A 17187-nucleotide genomic window follows, 5' to 3' on the forward strand; every position below is an offset into this window, starting at 1 on the left:
ACATGAAGGATTTTATTACTGAATTTGTTGCAAGTTAAAATAGTTTAAACCCATCAGACTGTAAAGTCATGCAGCAGTTGTCATTTAGCTGTTTGTCATAATTTGAAAATCACTCTGGGATTTTTTTTTTTTTTTGAGCAAAAAGCGATTCTTCATTGCGAGCAGACAAGCATGAACATGAATTTGAGCGTGTATCAGCTGTAAGCGTGTTTCTTCATTGCGTGTGTGAATGTGTGTGTGTGTTTGCGGTACCGTCTTCTACGTCACGTGAAAAGGAACCGTCACCTTCCTCCTTCCCCAACCATCAGTCTCATGTGAGCGCCAGTGGGTGAAGCCTGACGTAGATGGGACAGTTGTTCCTCGATGACAGACCTTTCCTGGATCCTCAGATGCAGCTCTTTTGGGCCGATCACGTCTGAAGCCTCTCCTGTTGTTTCAACCAGTGTCTGTGTCAGAGCACGTCTTCTCTGCTGTTTCTCTGTCCTGTTTTCCTTTGCTGATTGTCATAAGCAGGTGTCTGTATCAGACACACATGTGTGTATGACAGTTTCACGGCCTGTGAAGCTTCAGACACAGTCTTTTCATGCTGGTGCAGGGCTTGTAGTAGCTGGTTCATCTGATGAGCCCAGAACGTGATGGCTGCAGACGTTGTGGGAGTCGGTGAGGCATCCATGCTGTGGTCTGTGTCCTCCAGCTGCTGTGGCGTTAGAGCTTCCACCCTGTTCTGGTTGTTGGACAGGCGCTTCTTCTCCTTCGGTTCTTCTGCTGATGGTGGGAAAGGAGTCCAGATCCGGATTCACCCTCATCGCGCTCAGTTCTGCATTAGAATAGAGAGCAGAAACAATGGGAGCATTTGCTCTTGACATGATGTGTGTGTGTGTGTGTGTGTGTGTGTGTGTGTGTGTGTGTGTGTGTGTGTGTGTGTGTGTGTGTGTGTGTGTGTGTGTGTGTGTGTGTGTGTGTGGCAGAGTGCAAACAATTCTTCCCCAGAGTTGTTATCTCCTTTTTTTTTCTGTTACTCTCATCTCTCTTTTGTTTCTTTTAGGGCTTTAGTTTTGATAGTTTTGCTTTTTCAAATCTCATCTTTTGTATCTAACTTTTCTTTTTAAGGTGCATATGTCTTTTACACTAAGTGATTCTCCTTTTGAACCCATAACCAGTTTCCCACTCATGGAAACATGAAACGCACTAATAACCATATTTACTTTTTACTTTTAATTATTTTTTACTTTTGTAATGCTGCATTCTGGTGGTGGAGACTTAGATCGCCCCAAACCCATCTTTCAGAGTCCCGGCGGTTTTCTGCCTTAGACTTTTTGTGTTCCGGCCGGAACCTTTTTTCGAAATTTCTCTTCCACGGACGTCTCCGTAGAAAGGGAACCGCTCAGATCAGCGACAGGGTTCTTGGAAGTGCTCCCTCACCGTCAGGCCCCTCTAAGACCCGGGTCCCTCGTATCTCAAAAACACTCCCCCCTGCAAACGCGCTCCGTCTTACAGAAGCCGTCTTTTATTTCCTTGTCCACTCCCTTTGGACTGCGCTCAGATCTGCACACTGGTCTGTATCCTCAGTACAGACAAAAACAAGCTCGGTTCCACGAGCCAACCCTTAGCAACCACCGTCTCGGCCACCAGGGCAGACTTTGACCTAATTAATTTTTTACCAGAATATTAAATTTAAATTATAATTTTTTTCCCCTAATATTATATTTTGGATGTTTTCAGCCAAATAGTCGTTTTAGAAATATTATCATCTCTAGTCCTAGTTATATTTTCTTTTGTTGATTTTTTAGTCTAGTTGGAGATGTTTTAGAATTAATTGTTATTTGACTTACTTTCCCTAAACCAAATGATCAGAGCCAAGTAAACCCGAATACCTGAAACCAATTTCAAACCCGTTCTTTTTTTTTTTCTTCGATAAGTCGCAACAAAACGAAATCTCTCTCACCGGGCCGAGTAGAGGTTGCATTTTGAGTTCGTTGGATCTCGTCAGAGGCGATCCAGACGGGTGAGCAGTCCTCCCACTCAGAACAGCTGTAGAGGTTTGGAGGCTGAGCGACCCTAGTCCTCAGGACTATCGTCCCTGGTCACACTGTCCAGACAACCTGCAGCGGATCCTGTTCGTAGACGCCAATTTCTGTGGTGGAAATTTTCCATAAAGAAGTAGATGAGAGAGAGTTGTCCTTTTGTGCGATTTATTGAAATAATAAAGAAAATAAAAATAATGGGGAAAGCAAATAAAAAGCATGGATGTTGATTTTGCACATCAACAAACCAAAAACCAGCTGGGGAGATCAGTGCACACACCACGAAGGTGTGATGCAAAGAGCCCACGATCCTCAAGTTGCTGCTGCCTTTTAACCCCTTTCTCTGGCTCTGGTGGAATGTCTCTCTGCAGCAATGGAATTGTTTGCGCCACCTTATCTCGCTGTGAGTGATAATGTTTGCTTTCTCACTTCTGCATCGTCATGTCTTGTTATCCAAAGGAAGGAACACCGAGCTTCCAAGACAAAATGCATTCGCTTTAACAGCCTTGGATCTGGTGGGGAGTCAGATAGGATGGAGCCAGAGTCCAGGTGTAAAAGTCAAACATATATCATAAATTATTAGTCAGTCAAATGGAACATCAGATGTTTAGACTTGATGTACGACAGCACAAGAGATTAGTTGTTTGTGTGAGAGTGTTCAGTATTGCACCTAACCAGCACATGACGAGTGTGTTGGATAAGAAACAGCACTAAGGTAAAATTTTTCCATTACAGTTATCAAAAAAATAACTTTAACAATATACTTATATATAAGTATTAACATACTTATATATATATATAAAAAAAACTCCCTTCTCACCCCACGCGGGTGGTCTCATCCACTTTCCAAGCTCGGGTCCTCTACCAGAGGCCAGGAAGCTTGAGGGTTCTGCGCAGTATCTTTGCTGTTCCTAGGACTGCACTTTTCTGGACTGAGATGTCGGATGTTATTCCAGGGATCTGTTGTAGCCATTCCTCCAATTTGGGGGTCACTGCCCCCAGTGCTCCAATCACCACAGGCACCACTGTGGCCTTCACCTTCCAGGCTTCTTAGGACTTGCCTTACTCGTTGGAGGTATTTGGCTGTTGCCGCATTCCTTGTTGCCTGTTCAAGGTTGCCGTTTGCCTGTGGTATTCCAAGGTACTTGTAACTGTCCTCAATGTCTGCTATTGTTCCTTCTGGGAGTGAGACCCCTTCTGTGTGGATTACCTTGCCTCTCTTTGTCATCATCCTCCCACATTTCTCGAGCCCGAATGACATCCCAATGTCTGAGCTATAGATCCTGGTGGTGTGGATCAGCGAGTCGATGTCTCGCTCATTCTTAGCGTACAGCTTGATGTAATCCATGTAGAGGAGGTGACTTATGGTGGCCCTGTTCCGGAGTCGGTATCCATAGCCAGTCTTGTTTATTATTTGGCTGAGGGGGTTCAGACCTATGCAGAACAGCAGTGGGGACAGTGCATCTCCTTGGTATATGCCACATTTGATGGATACTTGGGCAAGTGGCTTCCCATTGGCTTCAAGTGTGGTTTTCCACAACCTCATTGAGTTTGCAATGAAGACCCTTAGAGTTCTGTTGATGTTGTACAGCTCCAAGCATTCAGTAATCCATGTGTGTGGCATTGAGTCATAGGCTTTCTTGTAGTCGATCCAGGCTGTGCACAGGTTGGTGTGTCGCACTCTGCAGTCTTGGGCAACTGTTCTGTCTACCAGGAGTTGATGTTTGGCTCCTCTGGTATCCTTACTAATGCCCTTCTGTGCTTCGCTCATGTATTGACCCAGTTGCCCACTTATCTTAGCTGCGATGATGCCTGACATGAGCTTCCATGTTGTGGAGAGGCAGGTTATTGGCCGGTAGTTGGATGGGACTGCACCCTTTGAGGGATCCTTCATTATCAGGATCGTTCGCCCTTCGGTTAGCCATTCAGGGTGAGTCCCATCCCTTAGCAGCTGGTTCATTTGTGCTGCCAGGTGCTCATGGATTGCAGTGAGCTTCTTTAGCCAGTAGGCATGGATCATGTCAGGGCCAGGTGCTGTCCAGTTTTTCATACCTGAGACTCTTTGTTGGATGTCTGCCACTGTGATACTCACTGGATTCTGTTCAGGGAGGTTGCTCTGGTCTTCCCTCAGATCCACCAGCCACTGTGCATCTCTGTTGTGTGATGCCTCCCTCTCCCATATCCCTTTCCAGTACTGTTCAGTTTCCAGCCTTGGTGGGTCTGCTCTGCTGTTATTACCCTGCCATTGCGAGTACACTTTCGCAGGTTGTGTTGCGAACAGCCGGTTTATTCGTCTGGCTTCGTTATCTCTGGTGTATCTCTTTAGGCGGCTGGCAAAGGCTTGTAGCCTTTGCTTGGCAGTTTCGAGTGCTTCAGGTATGGGCATCTGGCTGTACCTCTTGGGCATCGGTCTTTTCATTGCACCTCTCTGGGCCTCTGTTATTTGGCTCACTTCCCTCCGAGCTGCCTTGATTTTTGCCTCCAACCTTCGTTTCCATGGTGGGTATTGTTTCTCATGGCTCCCATGGTTGCTCTTATAGCCAAGCACCTCTAGGATCACTGATGCTGAAGCGTATATCAGCTCATTTGTTTCTGTGATTGTTGTGGTAGGGATCGCTCTCAATGCTGCATTCACATCTTCCATGAGACTTTCCGATGGTACTTCACTTAGCCGTTGTAGTGGGGTTCGGGGGTTGCCTGTTTAATCTCGCATCTTATCTTTCAGGTCAGTCGCTGCCTCGCTCAGCGTATCTGTGCTTATTGGGGCTTCGTACCCAATTTCCGGTTGGGGAGATGGTGAAACCTCCCCTCTGACCCAGCGTCCTGGCTCCCCCTTGCCGTAGCATTTGTGTTGTATCTCGTCAATCTCAAGTTGTGATAGCAGTTGCCGTTTGTGGATGTTGGAACACTCAGCTACTAGTTGCTTCGCCGTCAGCCTTGAATGTGGGTTTCTCCGTTCCCATTCACCGCACATTCTTTGCATGTAGCCCCTCTGACTAGGGTTACTTGAGTAGTAGCATTCCAACAGAGCCTTGTTCTCGCATCTCAGCCATTTCTTTCTTGTTCCAGTAGCCCACTTCTCGCCAAGGTGCTCTGGTTCCCCAACACCTGACGCAGACCTTGTTAGACTGGGCGACGTCTGAGCCGGTATCTCATGTGATTCATTGTCTCTCATGATATGAGGTAGGCGGTAGCTTGAAGGGTCTTGCCCAAGGACCCACACTGGATGCTTATTCGCCCTAACGGGGATTCGAACCGGGAACCCCCGCATGCAAGTCCTGTGATTGAGCTATCTGGCGAGCATGTATATATATATATATATATATAGATAGATATATATACTATATAAAGTATATATTTATAAATTCATAAAGTATGAATTTATGAATGCCAAGGCTTTAATGAGCAACTGGTATGAGTTTTATGTTTGACCAAAAAATATGATCACAGTCGCGATTTCAAAATGTCGCGATTTCAAAATGTTGTACTCCTGCGTTTCTCTGGAAAAGTTTTATAGACAAATGGGAGGATTTCTGGAAATCTCTGCACACTCAGGCAGCTACACTATACTATATGAAAGCTATTAAAAAGTTAAATGGAAGCACCCCTCTCCTTAAAAAGCTGAATATTTTGGGAAATACAAACGTTTATATTATAATGTGATTGCATAATCATGACTCAGACAGGAATCGAATCCAGATCCCCCGCTCCGAAGACAAGAACACAATTGAGCTACAGGATATAACAAGCAAAAGACAACATAGATGAAGAGCTTCCTCCAGATGGAAAGAAATGCTTAGTCATTTTAACATGTTTATTTTATTAAACAAGGACTTGTATGTTGCAACAGTCTCAAAGGTGTAAACCTAAGTAAATAAGAATGTATGGTTGTAATTTGTTCTTTTTGTTTTTATTCTTTTTTGTGTGGCACACCATGAGTGAGGGATAGTGTGTGTGGGAGTGACCCTCGGCGAGCAGTGATATGTTGGGTGTGTGAAAGCACAGACTAATCATAGTTAAGCAAAGGAATTAACTAGACAATCAGTTAGTAGACCTAACTTGTTCCAATCAGTCCAGAAGGACCGTTTAATTCTTGAATGTTGCTACAATGTAGAAAATGAAAACCTATGTGAATATTTTAACACAAAATCATGCATCAATTATTTTTCTACTGTATAAGCGAAAGGAAAAAGCTGAAGAGCATTTTGTGATTAAAAACAATTTAAATAAATTTGTGATAATATTGACATACTTTAAAATATTATAATTAAACATAGAGATTAGTCTCTAATGTCAACATGAAAAGTCTAATGCAATAATTCTTTATTAATCATTGCAATGGTCACTCCTATTAACACCAGTTCCTGTTATGGTGCATCACCCACAATGCATTGTGCTATAAATTTGCATATATTGTTGAATGCTGTAATGTTGAATTAATTCCTTAAAAACACCCCCTCAACTTTATGAAAGTTTAGTTTATAGTTTAAAAAAGCTTAATATCTACACCTGCTCTTATGGGGAATCAACAGCGCAATGAACTTATCAATAATATTCATAGAACTGCTGTGAGCATTAGGAGTTTGACTTGTAAGTCAAAGTGCTACTGAGCTTAATCTCTTACCTGCTGCAGCTGCGCCGCTGTCATGGAACAGGCAGGAACCTCCACTGATCAGCACAAAGAGGTGGAATGAGGATGAGTTAAACTCCAGCTTAAAAGGCTTGTAACAACAAAACCATAAAGGTTATCACATAAATAACTTCACTTTATGAATCACAAAGGTTCAATGAGCAACTAGTGTGAGTTTTATGTTTGAGGAGTGAAAATTGTGGCCACAGTTGCGATTTAAAAATGCCTGTCCCTCTGTGATTTTACTCAGAAGTGAGAGAATATTTTCTATTGGAGTGAATAGGAGGATTTCCGGAACTGTGTTCGCTTTCAGGCAGATACAGACTAAAGTATAGTTTTGATGGCTTAGCCAGAACATCATTGGGAAAAAGACAAGTATGACTACAAACGAGTGAAGCGAATATGTTAGTATGTACAGTAGAGTAAAAACTGTGGCTGTAGTGACGAGTCAAAGAGAAACGTTCTGGCGTAAGAAAGTGCCTCTTCATACTCTAGCTATGACATCACATAGTTGAATAGTTGAAGAGTATTTTGTAGTTCAAATGGTGTCTATAGCTTAAAGTATGCGGAAGTAGTTAAAGCTCAAAATAGACAAAGCTGAAGAGGATTTGAAAAGTTGTTTCCATTCTGAAATGGGAAAAAATTAGTGAAAAAAACCTTAATAACTTGAAAAATATCCAACATATGAATGAGAAAAGTAATAGCCCGCGTCGTCTGGAATGGTTTCTGTAGCTTAAAGTATGCGGGACTAGTTAGATGCAGACGGAAGAACTATAATAAAGCTGAAAGCATTCACTGTGATAAAGATTAGAAAAACAGTACATTGAATGTTTTTCAGCATTAGATAAAGATTACAACAACTAAACAGTGAATAAAATGATAAGAATATTAATAATAAAGATTAGTAAAAAAAAGTGAATGCTGGAAGCCATAAATATATAATATAAATTGGTGTTGTTGCCACTGTATTTATGTATTTTATTTTGAAAATATAACCACATACTGCTACTCTTTGTTACTTCCATCCTTTTAGTTCGTCTGTGTCCTCCTCATGCTTATTTGTTTGCTAGCCTTAGTTGCTGAGTCACGTGAGATCTCAAAGCAAGAGGGAAGGGGAGGGGAGGGGTGTTAGTGTGTGTCTGCTTCACTGTGGCATACAGGCCTAGGCACGCCACTTACAAACAGTCACTTAGAGATGCAGACAGGCAAGATATCCGTCTTTGAAAAAAACGGAGTGGAGCAGTGGACATGGGAGTAAAAACTTAACCAAGTATTGATATTTTTGTCGGGGTATCGCACAATATCAATACTTGCGTTGTTATCTATAATATCTATCTATCTATTATCTATCTATATTATCGATATTAGGATCGATACGCCCACCCATATCACTCAGTACTGGCATATGAGAGAAAGTTTGAGGTTGCAAGGAAATTAATAAAGACGGCGATAACAGTTGCGTGTAGCTAACATAAAAAAGGGAGATACAGAGGAGAGAGGGAGAGGCAGCAGAAATTATATTTGTTTTATGTAGGACTGTGTACTATAAAATGTCAGCTTTAGCATTTGCAGAAACATTTACTGACAGACAAATCCTTAATGTGAGGAGAAAAACCAGATTGATTATTACAACATGTTGTTTAGGAAAAACTTGTTTAGTCCTAAAAAGTGTTTCAGGGTATTTCACTTGTTGGCGCTAAATAAGTGCAACAACATCTTGGTAGTCTTACTTGTTAAACCCTTTCTCTAGCTCCCCATATTTCCGCCTCTGTTATTCCATTACAGCTGTACATAAACACATTATCAGTACTGTATGTAGATCGTGGTGATGATAAAGAATCTCTGTCTATTTTTTCCAGGGCTTTTGTCCACCTCAGTCAGAACAACTATGCTGAAGCACATGCGTCTTTCATTGATGTCTTAAAAATTGACCCAAAAAACCCTGTTGTAAGTACAATACATCCACCAAACCATCATTGTTTAAAGAACACCATCAGACCAAAACTTCCTTTGCACAACACTGCCATCTGGTAGTCAGTGGTATGCAATGTTTTAGAGAATCACTACAGTATATGCTAAAACCTTTTCAGATATATTTTGAGGTAAGGACCCCAAACTACATAACATGATTCCTTTTTTTTTCAGGAGTTTGTGTAGACATTTTGTCTTTTTTACTACAAACCATTAGATTAGATTTGGTGATTATCAACCTTTGATCAAATTATTATAATTGCACTTTTAGCACTTTCAATCTTCCTTACATGTGACTACTGCACTACTGAGATCATAGTAAGAAATTTGAAGCCTATGTAACTATAATTATAAAATGCCATATTTTGAGATTCATATGTCTTCCAATGAAATTTAAATTATAAGACAGTTATTCATAAATTCACAAATTCTTCTGTCCTCATCCATACCTTCTCCTTTTTATATGTTCTCAGGCCAACAATAATGCAGCCGTCTGTCTGTTGTATCTTGGTCATTTGAAGGAGTCCCTGGGACAGCTAGAGGGTCTTGTGCAGAAGGACCCTGCGCTGTACCTCCACGAGAGTGTGCTCTTTAACCTGACCACTATGTATGAGCTGGAATCATCCCGCAGCACCCAGAAAAAGCAGGCACTGCTAGAGGCCGTGGCTTGCTGGGAGGGGGACAGCTTCAATACACAGTGTCTCAAATTGGTCTGAGAGAGGAGGAGAGGTTGGACCAGGAATGGAGACATTGTATTGTCCTTCATTGTGACAGCAAAGAGTGTGTAACTCCTGTGAGTGGTGACATAAAAGTAGATGTTTCATGCTTGTTTGGGTTTTCCTAAAACAATCAATCAGAGCCTTCAGAGCGGAGAAAATTTATAGACAAGTTCATAGGTTTCAAGCAGAACAACCAGCAATGATTTGTTGAATCTTCTAGTTTAAAGTTGTAACAAGTTGCAGTTTGACACGGTTACGTCCAGAGGCTGCTGGGCAAGAAGCAGAAACTGTGTGCACCTAGATGAAAAATGTAAGACCTCCTAAATAAGGGGCCATTAAAAATGGTCAAATTGAAAAAATAGGTTGTTTCTAGCAAGCTAACCTGCCTCTGTGCTAGAGTCTCTGATCTTGTTCATTCACAATTTGTTAAATAAACCTTTACAAAAGATTAAAATGTATTTTTTTGTGAAAAACAAACCTAACCACACATTTGTTCATTGCACTACAATAATTTTGAAGGGAGGTTCGGGCTCATACAAATATACATATGATATACAGTTAGGTCAGATTGATGATTATAGAGTGATTGATTTGAACCCTGACCCTCATTTACATCGAGTTGTTTGTATTTACTGTATGTATATTACTATAACTATTCTATAGTATTCTACCCACTAATATCATGATTTCTTTGATGCACTTCACTTTCATCAGTAAACAGGACTTTGTTCTGGTAATTCACTGAAATAGAATGGGGTTTAGTGTAAGGGCCTCGTACTTATTCCAATATTGTTTTAAGACCATAGCTAGAAATCTGTATTTTAGAGGTAGTTTTGCTTTCATAACTGTTCTTTATTCATTGAAATGTACAGTAAATCATTGTTTCATTACTCAGAGAACAAAGGGTGATTTGCTAATTTTGTGAAAGGATCAAGAATTATTGTCTTTGAAACCATTTACTACTCAGTCAGTAGTAAATGGTTTACTTTCAGTCAGTTCTTTCACCATGTTGCCACTGTCACAAATATAAACACACACATTAAAATAAGCACCAGTTATATTGTCAATAATGGGTTTGTATCAGGTCCTTCATACATAGAATTTCAACATAATGGAAAATACAGTCTATAGTGACATAGTTCAGTTGTACTTGATTTTAGATAATTAGATAATTCCATAGGTATTACCAGATGATATTAACCATTGTGTCACGGGTAGACTCTGGAAGTCTAGCAGTCAGTCAAGTAAATGCAAGAGTTGTGGCTCATTATAACTACTTCAAGGCTTGCCATTATTTTGCCTAGGTACAAATTATAGTTTCAAAGTTAAATCTTAAAAGGTTTTCTTGCATATTCTTCAGTTTGATATGATCACATCAACATCTTGTATCATCTATAGAAGGTTTTTCAACATTCTGTGTTCATTGGAAGAACACAATTCTATTCAAGAACCTGTGGTGCATCTCTTCCTCAGGATCCCTGCAGAGAAGCTATATACTTTTGACGAATTTTGAAGTCATCAGCTGGACGGTTGTATGCTTTCCATACAGGCTCCCCCACAAACAGCCTTAAGGCTTTAGTGTAGTTCTGTAGAAATTAACATGTGAAGGTTAGTCAGATTACAGTTGGATCAGAGACTTTAAACGACTACTGTCTTTACAATAAAATCCCAGTACAACGAAGATGGCAAAAATGGTGACTACATTAACAGATGTTAACATGTCCCAGAGCAGTGGCACATCCAATTTACTATGGTTTCCATTTGTACTTGTAATATGCAGTTACATTTCAAATATTTAGGAGATCAATACTGTTACTTATAATATACAATGTTTATGTAACACCAGTATGTTTTTGTGGTCACAATTTATTCTAATGTAATCCAAATATGCTTTTTTGCATGAACAAACCTATTTATTCTTTGGGCAGCATTTTTTTTTTTCATTTTCATACTGTACTGCGGTGCAATTTAAAGTCAACTGGTTTTCATTACCGTCATTATTTTTTTCACCTCAGTTGAAAACTCATCCTTTGACTTTCCTTACATTTCAGAACTTTTTTTTTTAAATGTGTGATTTGTAATACCTTTTTATCAAGACCATTTCCACTATGTTACGAACTAAAATGCTATCTAAATAAATCCTGTGTTGATAAAGCAGCAGTAACATTAAGCCTACAGGACTATTTATATGTTATTTAGCATAGGCTGAGAGACATACAGTCTCATCCAGAGTGAAGCGGTGGTAAATGCCTGCTGGCAGGGTGATTAAGTCTCCCTTGCTCATGGCAATTCGGATCCATCTGTCTTCCTTGTCACGGACATCAAAATAGGCCTGACCCTCCAAGATGTAGCGTATTTCATCGTCCAAGTGCAGGTGCTCCTCATAAAACATCTTCAACTAAAAAGAAAGTGAAACACAAGGTTACAATTTGGTCATCCATTCATTTTCTACCGTTTAATCCCTTATGCGGGTCGCAGGGGTACTGGAGCCTATCCCAGCCACCTACGGGTGAGAGGCAGGTACACCCTGGACAGGTCACCAGTCCATCACAGGGCAACACGCACAGACAGACAACCATCCACACACACACACACACACACACACACACACACACACACACACACACACACTCACACCTAAGGGCAATCTAGAGCAGGGGTGTCAAAGTGGTGCAATCTTGGGCCGTTGCCCTGCTGGTTTTCCACCTCTCCCTGCACCAGCTCCTACTGATTACTCTGACCAGGTGTTTTCAGTCAATGGCAAGCTGGAAAAGCCAACTGACACACCTGATCAAGTAATCAGCAGGGAGAGCTGGAAAACCAGCAGGGACACTGGCCCTCAAGGACCAGAGCTCAACATGGATTACCTTGACCAGGTGTGTTCAGTCAATCAGCAGCTAACTGACACACCTGATCAGGGTAATCAGCAGGGGCAGTTGGAAAACCAGCAGGACTGTGGCTCTCAAGGACCAGGGTTGGCCACCAATGACCTAATGCATTTCACTCTCAACTGTATAAAGCATGTTTTCAAAGGAAGCTGTGAAAACTCTGAATAAGAGAATCATTTGTTGGAAGAAAACACTTATAATGTAAGCGGTATATAACCATTCTGCAAAGCTTAGAAGCTACCTTTTCCTCAAAGTTGGGCAATGTGTCCTTGTGAATAGCAATAATGTCCATGTAGGAGTAGCCTTTGTCTTTGCGGATGTTTTCCAGCTCTGGATCTGTCTTATAGATATCAGCATTCAGCTTTAAAAACACAAAAGCCATTTTCAGTAAATGACCCCATGGGTTATTTTTCAATTCTAATACATGTGTGTATTATGTGTTACACGTGTCTAATACATGTGTGTATTATGTGTTACATATGTGTTACATGACAGATATTATGGAGGTTTTCAATATACTGTAGTCACAGACATTTTTAGATCAGTATAATATAAATACACACACGTAGCTTACGATTTTTTAAAATAAAAAAAACAACAATAATTAAATGACTGACTATATTGTTCTGCAGAACTAAACAGCAGCTTTAACGTTACCTTCCAATAACACACTCCGAGCTTTTTTAACTCGTCCAGAGAAACAGGCTGATTTGGGTTCAACCTATGATGCTTCCTCTGGTCCTCATCAGAACTGTCCATATACCAGGCTTCTATGCCCATTTTGACGTTGTTTATTGTTTAAATCTAAGGTAAGCGAGAAAGACAACTATGAAATGTATCTTGCAGTTGTACGTCACGTGAATATAGTCGTACTTCCTGTATACAACAATGACGCGAGTTGCCTTCAATGACACTGGCAATGTCGCGAAAAAAAGACAACCATGCTGTAGAAATGATGGCGGTCGGCTCCTCAAAAACGGGAAGTCACATGTTCCATTTGTTTAAAGCCGCTTTTGTTCTAATAGTCACAAAATACTAGTCTGGAATTAAATGGATTTTGGGTCCGTGCATGATCCGTGCATGAAGTGCAATTCATTATTCATGTGTAAAATGAAAATTGAATAACGTCTTTTTATGCTGTGTTTCGTTTCCGTAAATCGGTAAAACACATTTGCGATATTCTGATTTACTCATTCTCCTTTTCTCCACTTTCAAAACGAAATAAGAAAAAGGGAAACCGGGGGCGGGGCCAGTCGTCGAACTTTCACAATAAAACGCCCAAGAGCATTTGAAGCGCAACATCGACAAATATTTGTAACTCTTGAAGGATTGCGGTCGTGTTTTGACACACAATGAGACCCACATTGTTAACATTAACCAACGTAACAATTATTTATTTAGCCCGTCTCAGTGCTGACGCTAACTGTCGATTACGTTACGACACATGGCGTTTGCTAAAGGAATGACAGGTCAGTCAGCTCCCACCGTCGGGTCACTTACAGAATCACCTGCCAGCAAAGCTAAGTTTCCGGGGCATCCAGCTTCATTAGACTGCAGCGATATCACGACCTTGTCGACACCTGATGAGGGAGAATTTAGCGCATCTGCGGTGTTCCGGTGATTTTCAGTTTATGATGAGACTGAAATCGCGTCCTCCTGCTTGGCCGGTTGATGCTCTTATGCCCAGAAAGACTCTCTAATGTTGTGCCGATCTTTGCAAGTATTCTAAACAGTGATTTATTACAGTTTATTGTGGCTGTTCAGACATGCTCCATCATTGGACTTCCTGTCTCAGAGCCTGCTTTACCTGCGGGAAAATAACAGCCACTCAACCTGCCTCACAATAACTGAACTCATTGTGAGCCATGACTGCCCTAATGTGCATCGCATCATCTTTGTGAGGCAGATTCTGTGGCAAAGTGTGTGTGATCAGATGATCCGTCACGCAACATCAAGGTGTTACTGTATGTACAGAGCAGATGAGTGACAGGATCTTTTTATTTTCCACCACCTACCTTCGGTATTGGTTTAGTAGTCATCATATCTGAGAGACTGGTTCTACATCAACTGCGCTGCATGGTGAGCTCAGCAATGGATCCGCTGCAGTTTGCCTACCAGCCTGGCATCAGAGTAGAGGACGCCATCAGCTTCCTGCTGCATCGTTCCCTGGCCCATTTTGAGAAGCCCAGCAGCACTGTGAGGATTCTGTTCTTTGACTTCTCCAGTGCCTTTAATATCATACAGCCGGCTCTCTTAAGGGACAATCACCTGACAGAATGGATACTGGACCACCTCACAAACCGTCCCCAGTTTGTGAGGGTCTGGGACTGCGTGTCGGACACTCTGACCTGCAGTGTGGGAGCCCCCCAGGGCACTGTCCTGGCCCCCTTCCTCTTTACCCTCTACACTACAGACTTCAGACACAACTCATCTGGCCGTGTTCTGCAGAAGTTCTCAGACGACTCTTCAATTGTTGGACCTATCACTGACGATGATGACGCAGAGTACAGAGAACTGACACAGAACTTTGTGGACTGGTGTCAGCAGAACCACCTTCTAATCAATGCAGGGAAGACAAAGGAGATGGTGGTAGACTTCCACAGATGTCAGTCTACACCCCCTCCTCCAGTGAACATTCAGGGAATGAACATGCAGAGAGTGGACTGTACATGAGTGTTCACCTTAACAACAAACTAGACTGGACTAACAACACAGATGCACTATACAGAAGTCCAGCTCTGTCCTGGGCTGCACTCTGGAGTCAGTGAGGGAGGTGGGAAACAGAAGAGTTCTGGCAAAATTCAAATCCATGCTGGACCACGAGTCTCACCCACAGCAGGACACACTGTCTGCCCTGGAGAGCAGATTTAGTGACAGACTGATCCACCCTCGCTGTAGGAAGGAGAGATTCCGCAGGTCTTTCCTTCTTGCTGCTGTCAGATTTTATAATGAACAATTATAGCATGGTGCACATTTCTATCACACTGCCACACACGCTACATCTCCAGAGCAATTGCACCAGTCACTTTAATATCTCACTCACTTTGTTTGGTTCAGTCACCTTACCTCATAGTTATATGTACATGATGTTGATAACCTGTGGAGTTCTAAGTTCTAATTTCTTATAATTATTATTGTGTTATTTCTTCTGTATATATGTCTATATGTCTCTGTGCTGTTGCAACATGGTAATTTCCCCATCGCGGGACAATAAAGGTATTCTATCTATCTATCTACCTTGCATTGAACATCTTACGTGCATGTTCTTATGATAGTAAAGCAGCAGTCCTTTTTTTTTCACAAAACATTTGTAGTCAGAACTGCCCATATGTTTTTTAACCAATGTTTATTTACCAAGTTTAAATCTGCCAACTCACAAAATCGTTAACATCTTCAAGGCTGAACTTTACAGAACATGTAAAATGTAATATTATCTATCAGCATAGAAACACATAAAACAATGGCTTGATTATTTGAAAACAAGTTGCTAAAAGAGCTACAGACTGTTTTTCTCAGATCAGGATGACAGATGAATCAGAAACAACAGTGCATCCTGGAACACTGTGGGTTCACCTCTTGTAATGCAGTCCTATGACCTATATGAGGCAGAGAGACAGTCATCATTGACACGAATGTCCTCTTTTGGCCAAAATCCCTTCCACACCCCAGAAGAACAACAGCATGCAGAGCTATGATTTGGGACTGCATTACAAGAGGTGAACCCACAGTGTTCCAGGATGCACTGTTGTTTCTGATTTATCTGTCATCTGTACGTAAGATGTTCAATGCAAGGTATGATGACTACTAAACCAATACCGAAGGTAGGTGGTGGAAAATAAAAAGATCCTCTGCAGTGTTATGGGAAAAATTGTGTCTTCCTTACTTCTATGCAGTTATTATACGATTTATGACTTATGTTCTGCAATTAATATCTTCTATCTTGTCTTACTGTATGCATTTGACATTTCACCTAGATTGTTCAATGGTTGTCTCTGCCTGATAGACTCTGGACTCTAGCTCCCAAACCCAAGGTCGGGGAGTTGTGTCTCTGTCTGTTGAGACTTGGTGCTCCTTTCTCACAGATAGTTGGACGTCAGCAATGCAGGTGTGAGAATGTAAATATCTTCACACACACTGCGACAGGAAGGAGATGGTGCATGTAATTTGATTGGGTTAGAAAGACGTTCCACCCTAGTCGGACAGAGAAGCTAAAAGGCAGAAGCAACTTGAGGATCGTGGACTCTTTGCATCACACCTTTGTGGTGTGTGCACTGATCTCCCCAGCTGGCTTTTGATTTGCTTTCCCCATTATTTTTATTTTCCTTTATTTTTATAATAAATTACACAAAAGACAACTCTCTCATCTGCCTCTTTATGGGAAATTTCCACCACAGCAGGCAATCATCTGCTCTGTACATACAGGCAGACATACAACCTTGATGTTGCGTGACGGATCATCTGATCACACACACTTTGCCACAGAATCTGCCTCACAAAGATAATGCGATGCACATTATCATGGCTCAAAATAAGTCCAGTTATTGTGAGGCAGGTTGAGTGGCTGTTATTCTCCTGCAGGTAAAGCAGGCTCTGAGACAGAAGGTCCAATGATGGACCATATCTAAACAGCCACAATAAACTGTAATAAATCACTGTTTAGAATACTTGCAAAGATCGGCACAACATTAGAGCGTCTTCCTGGGCATAAGAGCATCAACCGGCCAAGCAGGAGGACGCAATTTCAGTCTCACCATAAACTGAAAATCACCAGAACACCGCAGATGCGCAAAATTCTTCCTCATCAGGTGTCGACAAGGTCGTGATATCGCTGCAGTCTAATGAAGCAGGATGCCCAGAAAACTTAGCTTTGTTGGCAGGTGATTCTGTAAGTGACCCGACGGTGGGAGCTGACTGACCTGTCATTCCTTTAGCAAACGCCATGTGTCGTAACGTAA

General features: G+C 41.5%; 2 protein-coding genes across 4 annotated transcripts in view; one reads left to right on the forward strand and one right to left on the reverse strand.

Moving 5' to 3' along the window:
• trappc12 (trafficking protein particle complex subunit 12) overlaps nucleotides 1-9798 on the forward strand; it is a 47556-nt gene extending 37758 nt beyond the window's left edge. For all 3 annotated transcript variants that reach the window (XM_029139806.3, XM_029139805.3, XM_055505668.1), the window contains 2 exons: nucleotides 8514-8601; nucleotides 9099-9798. In XM_029139806.3, coding sequence (XP_028995639.1) covers nucleotides 8514-8601; nucleotides 9099-9341 — 331 coding nt within the window. In that variant the 3' untranslated portion in view covers nucleotides 9342-9798. The remainder of the gene's footprint in view (nucleotides 1-8513; nucleotides 8602-9098) is intronic.
• A 585-nt stretch (nucleotides 9799-10383) lies between these two features.
• On the reverse strand, nucleotides 10384-13026 carry adi1 (acireductone dioxygenase 1). Its single transcript, XM_029139810.3, has 4 exons — nucleotides 12890-13026; nucleotides 12474-12593; nucleotides 11563-11742; nucleotides 10384-10930 (listed from the first exon to the last, which is right to left on the reverse strand). Exons 1-4 carry the CDS (start codon nucleotides 13010-13012, stop codon nucleotides 10814-10816), a joined length of 540 nt encoding a protein of 179 aa, XP_028995643.1. The 5' UTR covers nucleotides 13013-13026; the 3' UTR covers nucleotides 10384-10813.
• Nucleotides 13027-17187: the final 4161 nt, after the last annotated feature.

This window comes from Betta splendens, chromosome 22 (genome assembly GCF_900634795.4).
Source record: "Betta splendens chromosome 22, fBetSpl5.4, whole genome shotgun sequence".
NCBI lineage: Eukaryota > Metazoa > Chordata > Actinopteri > Anabantiformes > Osphronemidae > Betta > Betta splendens.